General features: G+C 39.0%; 1 protein-coding gene across 8 annotated transcripts in view; it reads right to left on the bottom strand.

The window, feature by feature from the left end:
* Positions 1–15,952, bottom strand: part of gpatch8 (G patch domain containing 8) — a 28,270-nt gene that overhangs the window by 11,116 nt on the left and 1,202 nt on the right. For 2 of the 8 annotated variants that reach the window (XM_025906368.1, XM_019357739.2), the window contains exons 2-5: positions 12,658–12,735; positions 11,774–11,809; positions 8,058–8,076; positions 4,971–5,043 (exon numbers count right to left, since the gene is read on the bottom strand). Coding sequence is in view for 5 of the 8 variants with exons in the window: in XM_019357739.2 (XP_019213284.1) it covers positions 4,971–4,977 (7 nt within the window). In the remaining 3 variants the exon portion in view is untranslated. Of the gene's footprint in view, positions 1–4,970; positions 11,630–11,773; positions 11,810–12,657; positions 12,736–15,952 lie in introns of those variants that run through there. The other 6 variants (XM_025906369.1, XM_025906367.1, XM_025906365.1 and 3 more) reach the window with 5 other exon arrangements.

The following is a 15,952-nucleotide window of genomic DNA, read 5'->3' as shown; positions in this document are numbered from 1 at the left end:
CACACGCATCTCAGTTCCACATAATGACCACACACATACACATGAGTTTCACAGGTTTGGAGGTAGAAACAGGCAAACAAGCAAAGGGGAGAAAACTTGTCTACTCTGCAAGCCATTCACAGTCTGAGCCATGGTTACAGCCAATCAGATTACCCAACAGCAGCCACGGAAACTCAAAGAAGGGGGGAAAAAAAATCTAACATACACGGAGATGATGATTCTAAGGATTTTGAATGAATCATGGCTTCCTAAATCTACCTTGATTTAAAATGGATCGTTCTTTGTTCAAATTGAAGCACTTTACTCATAAGCAGATTGAAATAAAGGTTTAGTGATTATAAAGCAAAGAGGAGGAAGCTGACAGAGGCCATTAGCCTATGATAAACTGTAAAAGGGGTGTTACACTGAGGTCAACTGCAGAGTGGGAAAAGAAAACACACCCACACACACACACACACACACACACATACCCACCCACCCACACACACACACTGACATACAGAGGATCCAACAAACCTTACCTAAAAAAAGGGCAAAAGGGACAAAAGAAGAATAAGAACAGAGTCAATACAGTGAAAAACTTAAAAAAGGGGACAATGCTTTAATGTCAAATTTCATCAACCGTCTCTTCAGGCAAAGAGGACAGGAAAGAAGAGGAAGATTATAGTGATTATCCAGCAGACTTCAATGAGATGCAATGGTTCACCTATGTGATATGCCTACTCCTAAGTATATTAGCAAAATTCAACAGGAGATAGCGTGCTCCAACACTGGGCCATTAATTCCAGCACAACAACTGGACACAATTTGCCGCAGTCTCATCTGCCCACAAAGCAGGATGCTTACATAACCACATGACTGGTGCCAGCGGCAAAAACAAGAGCACAGTCAGCCCCTGCAACTTGTTCTCTCCTCCACACAGAGCACACATCCTTATCACATCAAATAGTCTGCTATTCACTGGTTCATGGCCAGATGGAAATAAACAATGATGGTTACTGAACGCTAAGCTCTGATATTTCTGCTGTTGTTACCCTCCATAAACTTGTCAGCCTGCCCAGAAAGAAATGAAGCAGCCTCCTGGCCTACTCTGGTCCTTGGCCATGGTCAGCCTGAGAATACCTATGAGGGACAACACTAGGAGCCAAGGCCATATATGTACATGTGAGAGCTGCTAGGGCGGCAGCAACAATAAAACTCAACAACCAGAGCTCATCAGAGCTTAGTATCTCTGGAGGACAAGTGATTCCTAGAAGCAACATTTTAACATGGAAAGAACAGACCTCACATGCTGCTATGCTGCATTAGCAAAAAAAGGTAAAGACTATAGTGATTACCTGACTTTAATACCTTTTTACACTCAAATAAAAACAACAAAAAATACATAACAGCTCCATGTTAACAGTAGAAAGAGGATTCATCATGTTCATCTTCCTCTACTGGTCAGCCAAATGTCAACACTTAGCATTATTCTGGTAAATTAAGGACACTGTTTAGTTAGGCAGTCTGTGTTCCAATTTTGTCAAGCACACAGTCCAAGACATTTTCAAGAGCCCCTTTTCTCACTCTTTTACTTGGCAATATGGTGTGCTGAAAAATCCAATTCCCAGAACCATATAAACAAGGAGATCTGGACTAGATGAAAACAATTAAGCAGCACTATCCTGGACACATGTTTATAGATCTGTATATATAAGACAAGTGAATTTAAGCAACCCAGTTACAAGCTCTGCCTAAGCCCCAACACATTTAAGACAACTTTGTAATTTGGGCGTGTGCTTTTCACTGTTTTGCAGTATTAGTGGTGTTTCTCAATAAAATACCAATATTGAAAACAGATGTTACTGCTAGGTTTACAGGAAGGGCAATGCACTTGAGAGAGCATTGCAACTGAGCAAGACTAAGTGAGTGAGGGAGATGGATAAGTCAGACATGACTAAAATGTTATGGGTCCAGTGGATAGAAAGGGACATAGAGGAGGAGGCAGATAAGATTAATACCAGAAGCTATGTAGAAAAACAAGCTCCACTCTTAACAGACTGCAAGGACTCGTTTGCGCTGAAGGCATTGACATCACTCATATAGAATGCTATACATCACTCTTTTTGGGCAGAATTCAGGGAAGGGTGAGGCTATGAGCAGAAGCAGAAAGGGGGAGGAAAGGAGAAAATGAAGATGCTGATGAGAACAGGAAAGCCAGTGAAGAGACAGGAAACGGCTTGGTGGAGACATGCCAAGGCTCTGCACCACTGCCTCTGAGCCAATGAGCCTATGAGCACAGCAGGTCTGAGCTAATGAGGTGCCAACGTCAGCCAAGGTCTAACCCACACGCTCAGCTATGTGCAGCCTTCTAAGTTTGTGCAATTCAATATAAACAAGGCCATTAGATTACTATGAATGGCCAAGAGAAAGTAAACCTCTCTTAATGTAGCTTTTTAATCTAAAGCCTTTTACATCTTAGAGAATTTGCTCCCGTGCAGAGGTCACTGAGCATGATACAGTCACTCTCATAATACAAAGCAATCCTTAAACTAATAGAGTAATACAATGTAATATGTTGTTGGACATGCAGTTAGAGTAGGGCTGCCACAATTAGTCGACTAGTCACGATTACGTCGACGACTAATTTAATAGTCGACGCGTCGTTTGAAGCTTTGTAAGATCACAAAAGACGCAGGAATAAGAAGTAGGATTTAAGAGTGTAATAACGGACTGAAACAGAAGATGGCAGGACTGCATGGCAGGACTGTACAAGGATGCCAACTGCCGTTAAACCCAGAAGAAGAAGAAGAAGAAGAAGAAGCTGTGTCCCAGAATTCATAGCGCGGCCCAGCTCAGTTTCCAACAGCTAGTTAGTTTTAATATTACTCTTATTACTCTTTCTGGGTCACAAAATAAACGTTTAACATGTTTTCAGGCGAGAATGTAGCTGTGTAAACTTCAAATATCTGCTCAGTTTATCAAGACACCACATATTTTCAAAAGCCCTCCGACGTTTTCGGAGACGTCCATTACCCACCAGCTCGATAGCTAGCCGGGGTTCTAGGCTCACTAGAGCCGGTGAGAACACCGGACTCCCGGCAAATTGTTTTCAAACCCACCGCCGTCTTTCACTACTCAGGTTAAACATGACATATAAGTCACTTAGATATCTTAAAAATGTTATTGTTTGGCTTTTTTTAGTATTTTATTTGTTCCTGAGTAAATCGGTTTGGCTGAGATTAAAGTTATAGGTTTTACACAGCTGAATAAACGTCAAGCAGACAACTGATTATCAGAAGTGTGAGATGCTCGAGAATATACTCCGGTGTCCTGTTAGATAGCAAGGAGCAGACGGCTGAGTTTATTAAACTCCACCGAAACAATCTGCAAATTTCATTAAAATTTAATAAACTATCATCTTGTCTTTATTTTTAGTTAGCACATACCTTAAACACTTAAAGCTGTAAGCTAATGATAGTTATTTAAGAGCAGATGCATGCTGGTGCAATAAGCTGTACGTTTTACGTCCAATGGATGCATGATCTGATTCGTCAACTAATCGCAAAAATAATCGGTGACTAGTCGACTATCAAAATAGTCGTTTGTGGCAGCCCTAAGTTAGAGTAACAGAAAAAACGATTTTTAGATTAAATGCTGGACTCAATAATTGTATAAAGTCATAGGTATACAGGGTAAACAGCAAAAGCACTGAGTTTAATGTTACAAGAAGTGTTCAACTAATGGGACTGTCCAACACAGTGTGTGATCAAATGTCTCTGCAACTAGTGGATCTATGGCCCCATTACTAATTTCTGTTTGCGGTCTCAGAGCTGTAGGGTGTGTGATGACCAGCACACACACAGCAACCACACAATGGACAGCATAAAAACTTCTTTTTGAATAAAAAAATATGGCAATGCAGTGCATTCCTGTAGGGTTGTGGAGGTGTGTGGAGGTGTAGGCATGTTTATTATGAACTTAGAACATAATGGCTGTAAAACCATCTTTTTTTTTTGAATTTCTCGGAATCATCACTCTGTTCAATACCAGCTTGCTGATTAACATATTTATAAACTGCCAACTTATGAGGTCCACTTTACAGTAACAGAACTGTTTTTTACCAGCTATGTGACCAAGAGATGAGCCTGGTCAAACTGCTGGTTAAAATGCTGCAAGTCGGTAACTGAGTGAATCAGAAATAATCTGTGCTACAAGTTTCACTCCAACGTTCAGGGACTTGTGGGGTAAAATAACTCCCCCAGAGGGTCTCTGGGCCTCTGTAGTTAAAATCAAGAGGTCCTTCAAAAGTCTTTAGTCCCTGGGAAAGGTTCTTGCAATGGAAAAAAAACAGCTAATGTGTTCTCCTTTATTTGCACAACTATCCAACTAAAATAAATAAATACTCATGTTTTAACAGAAATGCAATTTAGCTAAAAATGAGATAAGATAAACACTTTATTTATCCCATATTTAGAAAATTCTGATATGATCAGCACATGCTTTCAAGTTCAAGGCATGATCTGAAATAGATAAAACAAATATGTGCCCTGGAGGCAACACAGAAACTACCATATCAGCAAACTGTATGTTCATAAGCACTGAATCTGAATGTGAACAAAGGGCAGATTCAACTTTGCTGTCAACTAAAGCATTATGTAAAAATGAATAGCTCCATTCTAGTTCCCAAGCCCCAAAGTCCCTTCCCTAAGTCTTAATCAAGGTCAAGAATGTTTTCTTCCCTCTTTCAGTTTAAAGTAACAGCAGTATGAGAGCAAAAAAACAACTACAATGTTTCCTTAAATAACAATCAATTTCACACTACCAGATACAAAGGAAGAAGGCAGAGAAAAGATAAAGAGAAAAGAAAATCTAGCACAAAAAATAAAATAATACAAAAGGGGGAATGTGAGGGGAAAGAAAATGATACATAGTGTTCCAATAACATCAGTATACATTGAACTTAAGTGTAAAGAAGAGTGTGCCCTTACCCTGCATGGTTTTGCCAAGGCCTTGGCCCAACTTCCAGCCATGTTTCTGAAGCAGCCGGTGCCCGATGTTATCCTAGCAGAGAGAGAAGAGAAGAAAAAAACCAAAAATATTCCAATAATAAGAGGAGCTTTACCCGTAGGCACGGGTGAAAAAATAAAATAAATACAAAATTAAAATTAAAAAAACTAACAAAGAAAAAAAATAACACTCAGATCACGCTACCATCATCAGCACAACCACCACCACCAACACCATCGTCATTATCGTCATCACCTACAGCGTGTAATAATCAGTGTCTTCCAGCACAAAGAGTGGTAAGGGAGGCTGGGTGTGGGGGAATAAAAAGTGGGAGACTGAGAGGAAGGGTTGAATTTCAACTATGAACAATACATGAGGCTATATGTTATCTGTAAACTACAAGATATCCTCCTGAAGTAGGAGTGCATTTTTAAAACCTTTATTAGGCAAAAAAAACTGGGCGTGATCATTTCTCTATTTTTCATTGATAAAGGTAACACATGAAGTCACATCCACTAACTGAGAAGTTAAGAGGAGGAGGAGTAGGAAGGAGGAAGGAGAGGGCGATATATGTATCACACGCATACATATATGAACCACTACAGAGCAAGATCTCAGTACACAAAGAAAAGTAACACAGAACAGGTATGGAAATCTAGCATAAACAAAACAAAGACCAGAAACTCCAAGCTTGCTGTGATTCTGTAACCATGACAAGGAGAGCACCATGAAACATATGCAGCTGTCACAAAAAATTATAGCAACAGGAAGAGACAGAAGTGGAACTAGTGGGCCTTGGATTACCATTACAAGGCCCAGGGTGGACAGAATATGCACGTGTGAGGGGATATGCGGGTGTGCAGGTGAAGAGAGGGACACATTGTGTGCATGTAGCCCCACCAGATATACAAAAAATAGCTGTTGTGCTTATTTTTGGACATCCTTAGCAGTTCTGGTCTGTTATCAATCATCACATCCCACCAATTTCAACACCTATAATTTGATATTTTCATAGATATCATTAGTATTCAGAAATGAGAAAACATACCTTCAGACTACTTGAGGCCTCTGAATGTGCGTGCAAGGCTTTTCTTTTAATACTAATGATTTCTATGACAAACGCATCACAAGATCAAGCAACTGATAATGAACCAAAGAGGCAAGAGGAGTGCAAAAACATACACAACAGGAACTCTCAGCACACTGTGGGGCCAAATGTGCATGTCGGAGACCGTTATATCACTAGTATGGGTCAGCAAGAAAACAAAAACATTAAGTGAAATGCAAGACCGTCCCACCACTACACACTACAGTACATCCTCAAGCACAAATAAACAGGTAACAATGAGATTTCTTAATAAGCAGTGTTTTGCTGTTGTGATTATAACTATTCCAAGCTTGTCTAACATTCACCAGAGTGCTGCATTCTACCAAAAAAACATACAAACCAAACAAAAAAGGATATTTATAATCACAAAGAGATTGACATCAACTTTCACAAACAGAAAGTGAAGGGGTTTAAACAGAAAAAAACTGCATGCAGCTTTTTGTTAAAGAGTTTTAACAAAAAGGATCGTCGGTGTTAGTAGCGCACTGTGAATGGTACACATACAGAGGAGTGGGGCGGGCTGAGGGGTGTGGGCGGGTTAAAAAAAAAAAACTCCAACTGTGTTAGTCTCAGGTGGTTCAGGCACAGAGAGGAAAGTGATGGCTCAACAGGGCTCAATTAGTTCTCTTTGGTAAAAACAGGAGGTTGGGAGCAGAACAGAGCAGGCTGAGCCATGATGAGGGTGAGTTTCTAGGGTGGTGAAGGTGAACTGGGCTTGTATGAGTTAGTGCATGTGAAGGGGAGTGGTACTCACACACGCAGTGTGCATACTGCATCTCCGCCCACGAGACTTTAATTGAGATACATCTGGCTGTGGCCCTTTTTAAGGTGCTTTTTCAGAGTAAACTGTTGCCTTCCTTTGCCCCATTTTACAAGTGACATACTTGTAAATTGTGACATACTCAGGACACTTAAAAATACTTTGCATTTTAGTGACAAGAATAACATATCCAAATCATCTGGCTGATCTTTGCAGCAAATGCTCAAGAAAGACTCAAATTCTTCACTTGCTGTTTATGTTACAGTTTGGTGGGTTGGTTTTTTTTTTTACTGTGCAACTGTCAGATCCTTTCCGCTGTGGGATGAGATAAGAGAGAAATATGTGCTAGGACTAACATGGCAGGAAGGCAACTGGAGACAGACTGCCTGAATCAACTCCTAAATCAGGACACTGAAGGCTAAATTAAAAAGTCCTGCAAATCACTGTTTATTACTTGTTGCTGCCTAGCAGTTGGGCAAGGACTTATAAGAATTAGAAGCTTTATGGCCACTAAGGATCATTTCTTCATGCCTAATAGACAAAATGTGCTCTGAATTTATTGTTAGGGGAAAACACTGCAGAATTTGCTGCAGTGAAAGCCACTCCTGTTCTTGACACAGGACCTGCTTCTGTCCTTAACTGCAGTATTGGAGTGTGACAAGACTCTACACAAAAAGCATTTATTGATGAGGGGAATTAGCTGACCTATGAAGAAGGAATCGAGAAAATAAAATCCACCCTGAACTAACTGCTGAGAAAGGCACTCCCTCATCCTCTGCGCAATTGATGTTAGCTGATTTATTTCTCCAGCACATAACGTGGTAGTTAGGAAAAAAAAAAGACTCAGACTCAAGTGCCATAAATGTATATGCTCCCTTTAACAAATCAATTTTTTGTATTTAAATCAATTAATTATATTAAAAAACAACCTCCCCCCCTTAAAAAAACAACAACAACAAAAAAGAAAAAAAAAAGAAAAACCCAGCAAGGGCATGTTGGATGAGGCAACAGTTCCAACTGCTGACAGTGAGAAAACGATGCGTTCAAAATGTGTTCAGCAAAAGTTAGAGGGCGGAGATGAGGAGCAGACTGGGTGTTGAACAGACGAGTGCACCAAAAGAATAGACAGACAGACAGATGAAAGCAACGACGGCGAGTCCAACAGCAGTGCAAGTGGAGTGAAGGCATTTCCATACGAACCTGGCTTTAAAATACTGGGCTGTCAAAAAAACAGTCACACGTGACACAACGTAAGAAACCGGCCAAACGCTTTCAACTGCAATTCTGCTAGCTTCTCTAGTTCTTAAAAATACAAATCTCTCTCTGCTTTAAAACAAACATAATACTGTATACAAACAGAAAAGGTAGGCATTTCAATAAATCCACCAACTGACTGTTAATACAAGAGAAAGAAAAAAAATAGAAAATGTTATCCAAACAAAGACCTCTACAAGAGGAGGTGTTCAAGAGTGTGCAATGTGCTTTCAATGGCACAGTGCATGGCAACAGATATGTAAAAAGGGAAGTGATATGCAGGGGACCCCATTTGGAGACCTCAGAGTATTTACTTTTAGTGAGTCAGCCTATGCAGCCATTTTAATGAGACAGTATGTGTGTGTTTGTGTGTCCCTGTCAGGGTGTGAGAAATTGCTTTAGCTCAGATTAATAAAGACATGCCAATACTGGACAGGCATACTCATAAATGTATGGACCTAAGCTAACAAAAACCATATATTTTCAGTGGTGGTAGACAAGATTGCTTTCTGCAGCTCTTCATTCATTTTAGCAATTGCCTTGAAAGAGAAGCTCTGTAGTTGTCAGTTACTCTACGTATGACTAAATGAAAACAACCATCTAAGTGCACGAAAAGGCAATTAAATAAAATAATAACCTTATTTGTATATGTGTAGACGTGGCCAATTTTATTTAATTTATTTAAAATAAAATAACTAAAAACATGTACTTACCTCATAATTCTGAAGTCACATATCAAGGTGAGGAAATTTAGCAGTCTAGTTAAGAAATAAACACCTCTAAACAGATAGGTGTTCCTGTTCTTTTTGTGTGTGAGTGTGTGTTAATGTCCAATAAGCTACTTAAATCATTTGGGATGGTCTCAATTATGGCCCCCTTTGGTAGCTGTGGTAAATTTAGAGACTGTGGTGTTGTGAAAAATGTGGGTCAGTTGTGTTTGACCTTTTGCTTGTGCTGTTGTTCTTCCTACCTTTTATGTGACAGAAGTCAAACAAGGATAAACAGCTGTCAGATACTGTCTGGCTGTAATGCAAAACCCTGCATACTTCAGTAACAGCTGATACACCGTCACCCAAATGTTCCCATGAGAACCTTGGTAACTTTAAGACAATCATAATGTCTACAAGTAGCATAGTAAACACATAATAGAGAAATAAATCTCCCTGTGGCCTGAATACATGTGTTTCTTGGATTGGACAGCTGTGTGGTTTCTGTGGCTCTGAGGCTGCCCGCTGCATATCGCTCTGGTACTGGGTCAGGTCAGGGAAGGAAGGAGGATGGTAGGATTGAGGGACTAGGAGGGTCAAGAGACGTGGGGGGAATGAGTCTGGGAGAAAAGGTTGTAGTTGTGATTAAGACAGAGTGTTGAGAGGAAATAGTACTGAATGCTATCAAGTTAACACATGCAATGCAAAAATAGTGTTAGAGAAAATAGCAAAGACCAAATGGGAAAGATAGGAAGAGAAAAAAAGATCCCAATAAAGTACCACAGACCTCTAGCTGCCTATAGATCACACACAATAAGTGGCTGGAGAGGGGCTCCGAGAAGCTAGGCCGAAGCATTCACCAACAGCTCTGAGATGTAACACTGGTGATCAACTGCCACAAATTCTACTACCTTAGAAGTTTTCACTAAGGAAGCTGGGATAGACGTGTCAACATAATAACTTAGCTTAAAATTTAATGCAGACTTTCAGATCTACTTGTATTTGTGTCATTTACATCCAAGTATTAAATTCTGTTTTTAAAACATGCTTTGGGGGATTTGGTCAGCATAATATAGTTACATTTTTTTGCTTTAAAAACTGTACTACACCTTTTTTTTTTAAATTAAGAACAGCCTCATAATATATTCTGAATCATCAAATATCACCTGATATATGCTTGCATATCCAGTACTGTGCAAAAGTATTATTGAAACATCTGCAAAACACAAAAACAAAACAAACCCCCCCACAAAGTTTGTACAATTCTGATGAGTATGAAAGTCAATATTTGGAATGACCACCTTTATTCATCAGCACAGCCTGAACTTTCTTACGCTTTCTTATAATTTCTTTAAGTAGTCCTCAGGAATAGTACTCCACGCTAATTAAAGGTCAGTTCAAAGCTCTTCTTTGGATGATGGCTGCTTTTTAAACAGAACAGAAGTTCTGTTCAAAAACAGAAGTTCAGCCAAGATGATCTCACACTGCTTCAATAATGTTGAGGCCCTTGGGTCTGGGGAGACCAATCCATGACTGTTAATGTTCCAGGGTGTGCATTTCTATAAAAAGGTATGCCTTTACTGTACTGCATCCCTGTCAGGCTGAAAAATGAAGGTGTTGCCCGTATTTTGTGTGTGATCATAATTCCTTCAATTTTGAAAAGATCTGAACTGGTTGAAAAGCAGCCCCAAACCATGACAGAGCCTCCAACGGGTCTTACAAATACTTTTACCTCTCTCCTGACCTCTTCCATACATACTGATAACAATATCATGTTTCTTTTCCCCATGTTTAATGTTTCTCAAGGACATGGCTTTCAGATACATTTATCTACTGCTTTTTTTTTTCCTTTTTTTTTTTTTTTTAGGCCTGCCATTTTGTCCTCCAAAGCAAAATATGAATAAATGGTGGGTGCCTAAGTACTTTTGCACAGTACTGTAGGTAAATTCACCTTGTTTTTGAGCATGCACTACACAAACAATTATGTTCAATAATGCTAACAGTAAGTGACAGTTGACAACACCTCTGCTGACGTGTGAGGAGCTGTGTGATGCTGCAGCATGGCCCTCAGGACCCCTCCACAAATAATAGCGCAGGAGCAAAAGAGCCACTTAAGCCAGGTGAGCAGGCCACCTCTCTCCCTCACTGTTTTCTCCATCTCTCTCCCACACAGTACGATCATTTTTGTATCTGTGAGGAACTACTTCATACATAAAATTCTACATGGATAGAATCTTTTAATGTTCTTGGTTAACAGAGTACTATCCTCCTTAAAAATTCAACGAGGCTTGGTCAAATCAAAGGCTCAGTAAAATCCTTTTATAGCATACAGCTGTGTTTAATCCAAAACATGCAAGTTATTTCTCAAGCTAATACTGTGGTTAGAAATTATTTTACAGTACTTAGAATTCATCTAAGTTCCTCCATTTTTCATTCATCATTATACCCATTTACTACTGTATACTCTGTGATTAAAGAATTAGTTTCTGTTTTTTTTAATAATTTATTTGTATTTCAGGTAAAGAGTTATTTAACTCTATGTGGTTACTGATTCTATCTGACATGCTTCATAAAGTGACCTAAAACTGAAAGCAAGCAGAGTTTGGGCCTGCTCACCACACTGCTTGAGAGACAGAACGGGGGTATGGAGAAAGTAAGAAAGACAGAAAGAAGACAGCTGCCTGCGCTATTATTGAAGTGCCTTTTCAGCGAAAAATGCAGTCCCAGTTGCACAAGCACCATGCCAGCACAGAATGACAGAGGGTACTGTACACCGAATCACTGTGTAGTAGGGAGGGAGCGAGAGAGAAACTGAGGTAGAGAGAGAATAGATGTAAAGTTTAACAGTAGTGAAACAGAGATAGCCAGAGAGAGAGAGAGAGAGAGAGATAGTCAGAGAAGCGTTACAAGGACCCTAAAGATAGGAGTAAGAAAGCAGAGCGTGCAAATACAAACCGGGTCATTGCTGCTTAGCTAATAGGGGCCAATTCGCTGCAGGAGAGAAATGTCGAACACCCCAAGTTGTGTACAATAAGATAACTGTCCTATAGACACAAACACTAAGACACAAATTCTAAAGCTACATAGACACACACTCACTCAAACACAAATGTATCCACTCACACCATCTAATGTGCACTCGCTTGTTTGCTAAATGGGGTGGAATAAGCACTGCATAGTTTTCATAAACATAAATTTGACCCACTGCAAAATGTATTCTATTATTCTTCCTTTTTTAAGACTTCATTTAAGAATACACAAATGAAATAAAAAAAAATACAAATAAAAAATAGCCTTGAAATCTAAAAGTGACTCATAAAAATATAAGTGACCAGCTTTGTTTAGCGTGTAAACTCATTTCCTATGTGTAATGTGTATGCCGTATCCATATTAAAATCTGTATGAATTTTCCTTTAAGTACTCAAATAACAGCCCCTAATGACAGTGCTTCATCCACTCCATGGTTTCACAGCAATTTCTTCTCCTAGCGTTTAGATGACTAACAATGACTAATGGGAAACTGATACAAAAATCTAACGATTATCTGTAAGCTCTACATAAAACAGGAACATCTAGCCTATACATACTTATTTTAATTGTCACACAAGAAATGGAGTAGGCATAGGACATGGGAAGTGGGGGGAGGGACTTAAAGGATATTAATGCACATGAGACAAGTGATTCTACAAGTTAGGTGACAATGTGTTCAAGAAAACACTGGATGCAGCTACACGGACAGTATGAATGGAGTAAAAGGTGTTGTTCTTATTGCTCCCTGGACCAATCATATCCACTCTCACAGCTGGTCCAATGGTGCAGGATGATGGATGCAGCCTTACCGATTCGATGGGCTTGTCCAGGGATGCCTGCTCCAGCTCCAGCTGGCCCTCTTCATACTGGTCAAAGTGATTCCCACCCTGATGGACACATTTAAAAGTGTAATGTAGAAATATATCAGAAAGCAGTTCTAGTAGAAAACTGGTCAATTAATAAAGAAATAATTGGCAACTACTTTGATAAAAGAAGCAGTTAAGTCATTTTAAAATATAAACATTAAACATCATTTGGTCTTCTGACTAATAATTTGACAAAACACGCTTTTTAAACACAGGCGAAGATCTGTAATTTTTCACAATTTTCTCACATTTCAGAGATCAAATGATTCATCTGAATTGAGAAAATAGCTGTTACTTAGACACGTAGTGAAAATAACCATTAGTTGCTGCAGGAGTGATAGCAATTCACAGGAAGAAATTTGTAGGAAGAACTCAGGAATGAACATAAAATCTGCATTTCAAGACAACACATTTCTTGATTCTTATGTCTGCACTTTAAAAACAATGAGACAGCAATATGAAGGGAGGAGTGCCCTATGCCTGGTACACCTTTACACTGCCCTTTACACTGAGCAACAGACCAGCACACAAATAACTGATCCATACCTTGAGTAAAAGCTACAATGCAGACATAAAGATGTGTTAATCTGGAATCAATTTCTCAGCTGGTGCTGCTGTTGACCAGTGTATCATCAAATAAAAATGTGTATTTTATCATGCTACAGCATGGCCTGAATAACTACATACTTAAATTTAATTGTATATTTGGAGTGAAACATGTTTAAACATCATGTCTCACTCCATAACAAAATATGTCAATACTATACTTTATATTAAAAAACAGGAACTATAGAATCAATCCTAAGCTCCATGTAGCTCAAAAATGTACATGAGGTGCACACTATAATGACACAATTATGATTTTCTATTTGTTCCCGTTTTTACTTGTTTAATTGAATTGAATCTTTCTGTGTGAGGTTAGCACTACTTAGAACATGCTTTAGTTCATTTAAAACCTTGACTGAAAACTAAAGTGACAGGGCTGAGTTCCATTTCTTTATTTCATGTTAAATTTCTTCCAGCAGTTACAGTGACTTAATGCTTCCTCAGGATATCTGACTGAATATGAAGCATAGCTTTAGAAATACAAACTGAATCTTGGGTCAGGCCCAGAGTGAGTAATGGGCTTACCACCCCAACTGAAGGAGTGAGCTTACAGAGCAGTTTCTACTCTGAGACAGATGGCTTCCTTTCTCTAGAAGCAGAGGAGAGACGAAGGTCATGCTTATGAGTTTGTTTTATTCTAACCTCAGAATTATGAAAGACTACAAAGATATTGGACGGTGTATTATTTACTATTTACTTGTAGCGTCTACAAACAGGATGTGTGTGGAAATCAAAAGCAACTATTAAAAAATAGAAGAAAAACTAGCAAAGTTTTGTAAACAGTAGAATATTTAGTTTCCCTTTATATTCATAAGTCTTCTTCCACTGGATGATAACTGATAATATTCTACAGCTTACAGCAACTCTGAAAGGAAATGTGTGTTTAAAAACAAAAGAAAACAATTCTTATGTGGCTGAGCAATGGAACTGCAGCACTTTTTTTTATTTATTTTTTTTTTAGGAAGCCTGGTTTTGCAGAGATAAGCAACTATTTAATTCAGCATACTATAATGAGGTGATGAGATGCCATACTTGCTGTCATTAATTCAGACGAAACAGGACCCTGCATCAGCATGAGCGAAGCCGGGGATTATGAGAAGAAGAGCTGCTCGGGAAGCGCAAAGGGCTTATTTGTGAACAAATCGATGGCTCCCTGCAGTTCCCCCCTCGTCTCCTCTTCTCCTGACTTTCTGTCCAAACCACTTAATGTGCTATCAACACTGCCTCTATCCACCACAATGACTTCTAATTTTCACTGCTGTTTGCTTCCTCATCACTCTGACTCTTAATACATGAACCCCACACCAGTGCTGCATAGAAATGACTCTGACCATGTTCTCCAATCTGCATTACAAGAGTAAACTGCCACTTGTGCAATAGCAGTTAAATAGATGCCCCATACCACATCGCATTAGGAAATGAGAGTTACTCTTTGCAGGAGCTCATGAATTGTGTTATATTATTCTGCAAGTCAAGACTAGTCATGTTCTACAGGTCCAACAGCACTGCTAAGTCATTAAAGAGGACAGGGTTGTTGGGCTAGTTGTGCTATAGATATTAGGTAGACCATCTGTGGGTGTTTCCTGAATAGTGTTGCTTGGCAGCAAGCTTTTATCCATGGAGTCAGAGAGAAACTTTCTGAATACTGAGCATATGAATGCCTTTGCAGCAGTTCTCACATACAGAGCTCTACTGTGCTGTGCTGGAGCTGCCCTCAACAGACTCATTCAGACCACACAGCAATTCATCTCTCACTGACAAACCAGCAAAAAACCCAAGTTCCACAGTGGGTGCAGAGGGGGAAAAAAACAAAACAGTTTCTTATATGCAAGCTTATAATTAGAACTTAATTGCATGTCTGGTAGTTTGTCACAACACTGCTCAAAGAAACAGCTGATTACCAACTGTAATTGTGTTTGATAATATTACCAAAATACACCCAATTTTAACCAAAAAGCTTAATACCAGCCCAAAAGACCACATGCTGTAATGTCATTTTTAAAATGTATCTTAATAACAGAACAGAAAAATCTAAGAAATAGGGGCAGAAATCATAAACACAAGCATTCATCCATGGATTAGCATTCAATTAAAGGCTTTAAACTCATTAACTAACCCAGCCTGAACTGCTATCGACATAAAGTGTCTCCTTCTTTTTTATAAAAAGTATAAAATAAAGGGGACATAGACATGACAAAAAGAACTGAACTATGTCCATGTATGTACAATGTGGCAATGCAAGTTTTTCCAAGTAGATAGGGTGATGCTTCCTAGAATCAGTGTTTTGAAATCCCAGGCTAAATGTGTTGGTGATTGGCTTGTTTTATTTATTAAAACTCCTTCCACATTAGTGTACTGTAATTAAGAACAGAAAAGCATTAACATGTGCATCAGAATGATATCTGAGATTCAGATTACCACACTGCCATGTATCAACTCTTCTGAAGTATCTCTGAACCAGATGACAGATTACGAACAGATGTTAAAACAGTTACTTCATTCTCACTTGTAGTAACAGCTTATAGACCGCCCAACAACAACAACGGCAAAAGTGGGAAGTCCACAAGAATTAAAAAAAAAAAAAAAAGGTTTAGATGTTTGAAAGAAGTGAGTTACACAGTGGATGAATGAC

Source organism: Oreochromis niloticus, linkage group LG4 (genome assembly GCF_001858045.2).
Source record: "Oreochromis niloticus isolate F11D_XX linkage group LG4, O_niloticus_UMD_NMBU, whole genome shotgun sequence".
In the NCBI taxonomy this organism is placed as follows: Eukaryota; Metazoa; Chordata; class Actinopteri; order Cichliformes; family Cichlidae; genus Oreochromis; species Oreochromis niloticus.
This window is presented reverse-complemented; position numbering and strand designations above follow the sequence as displayed.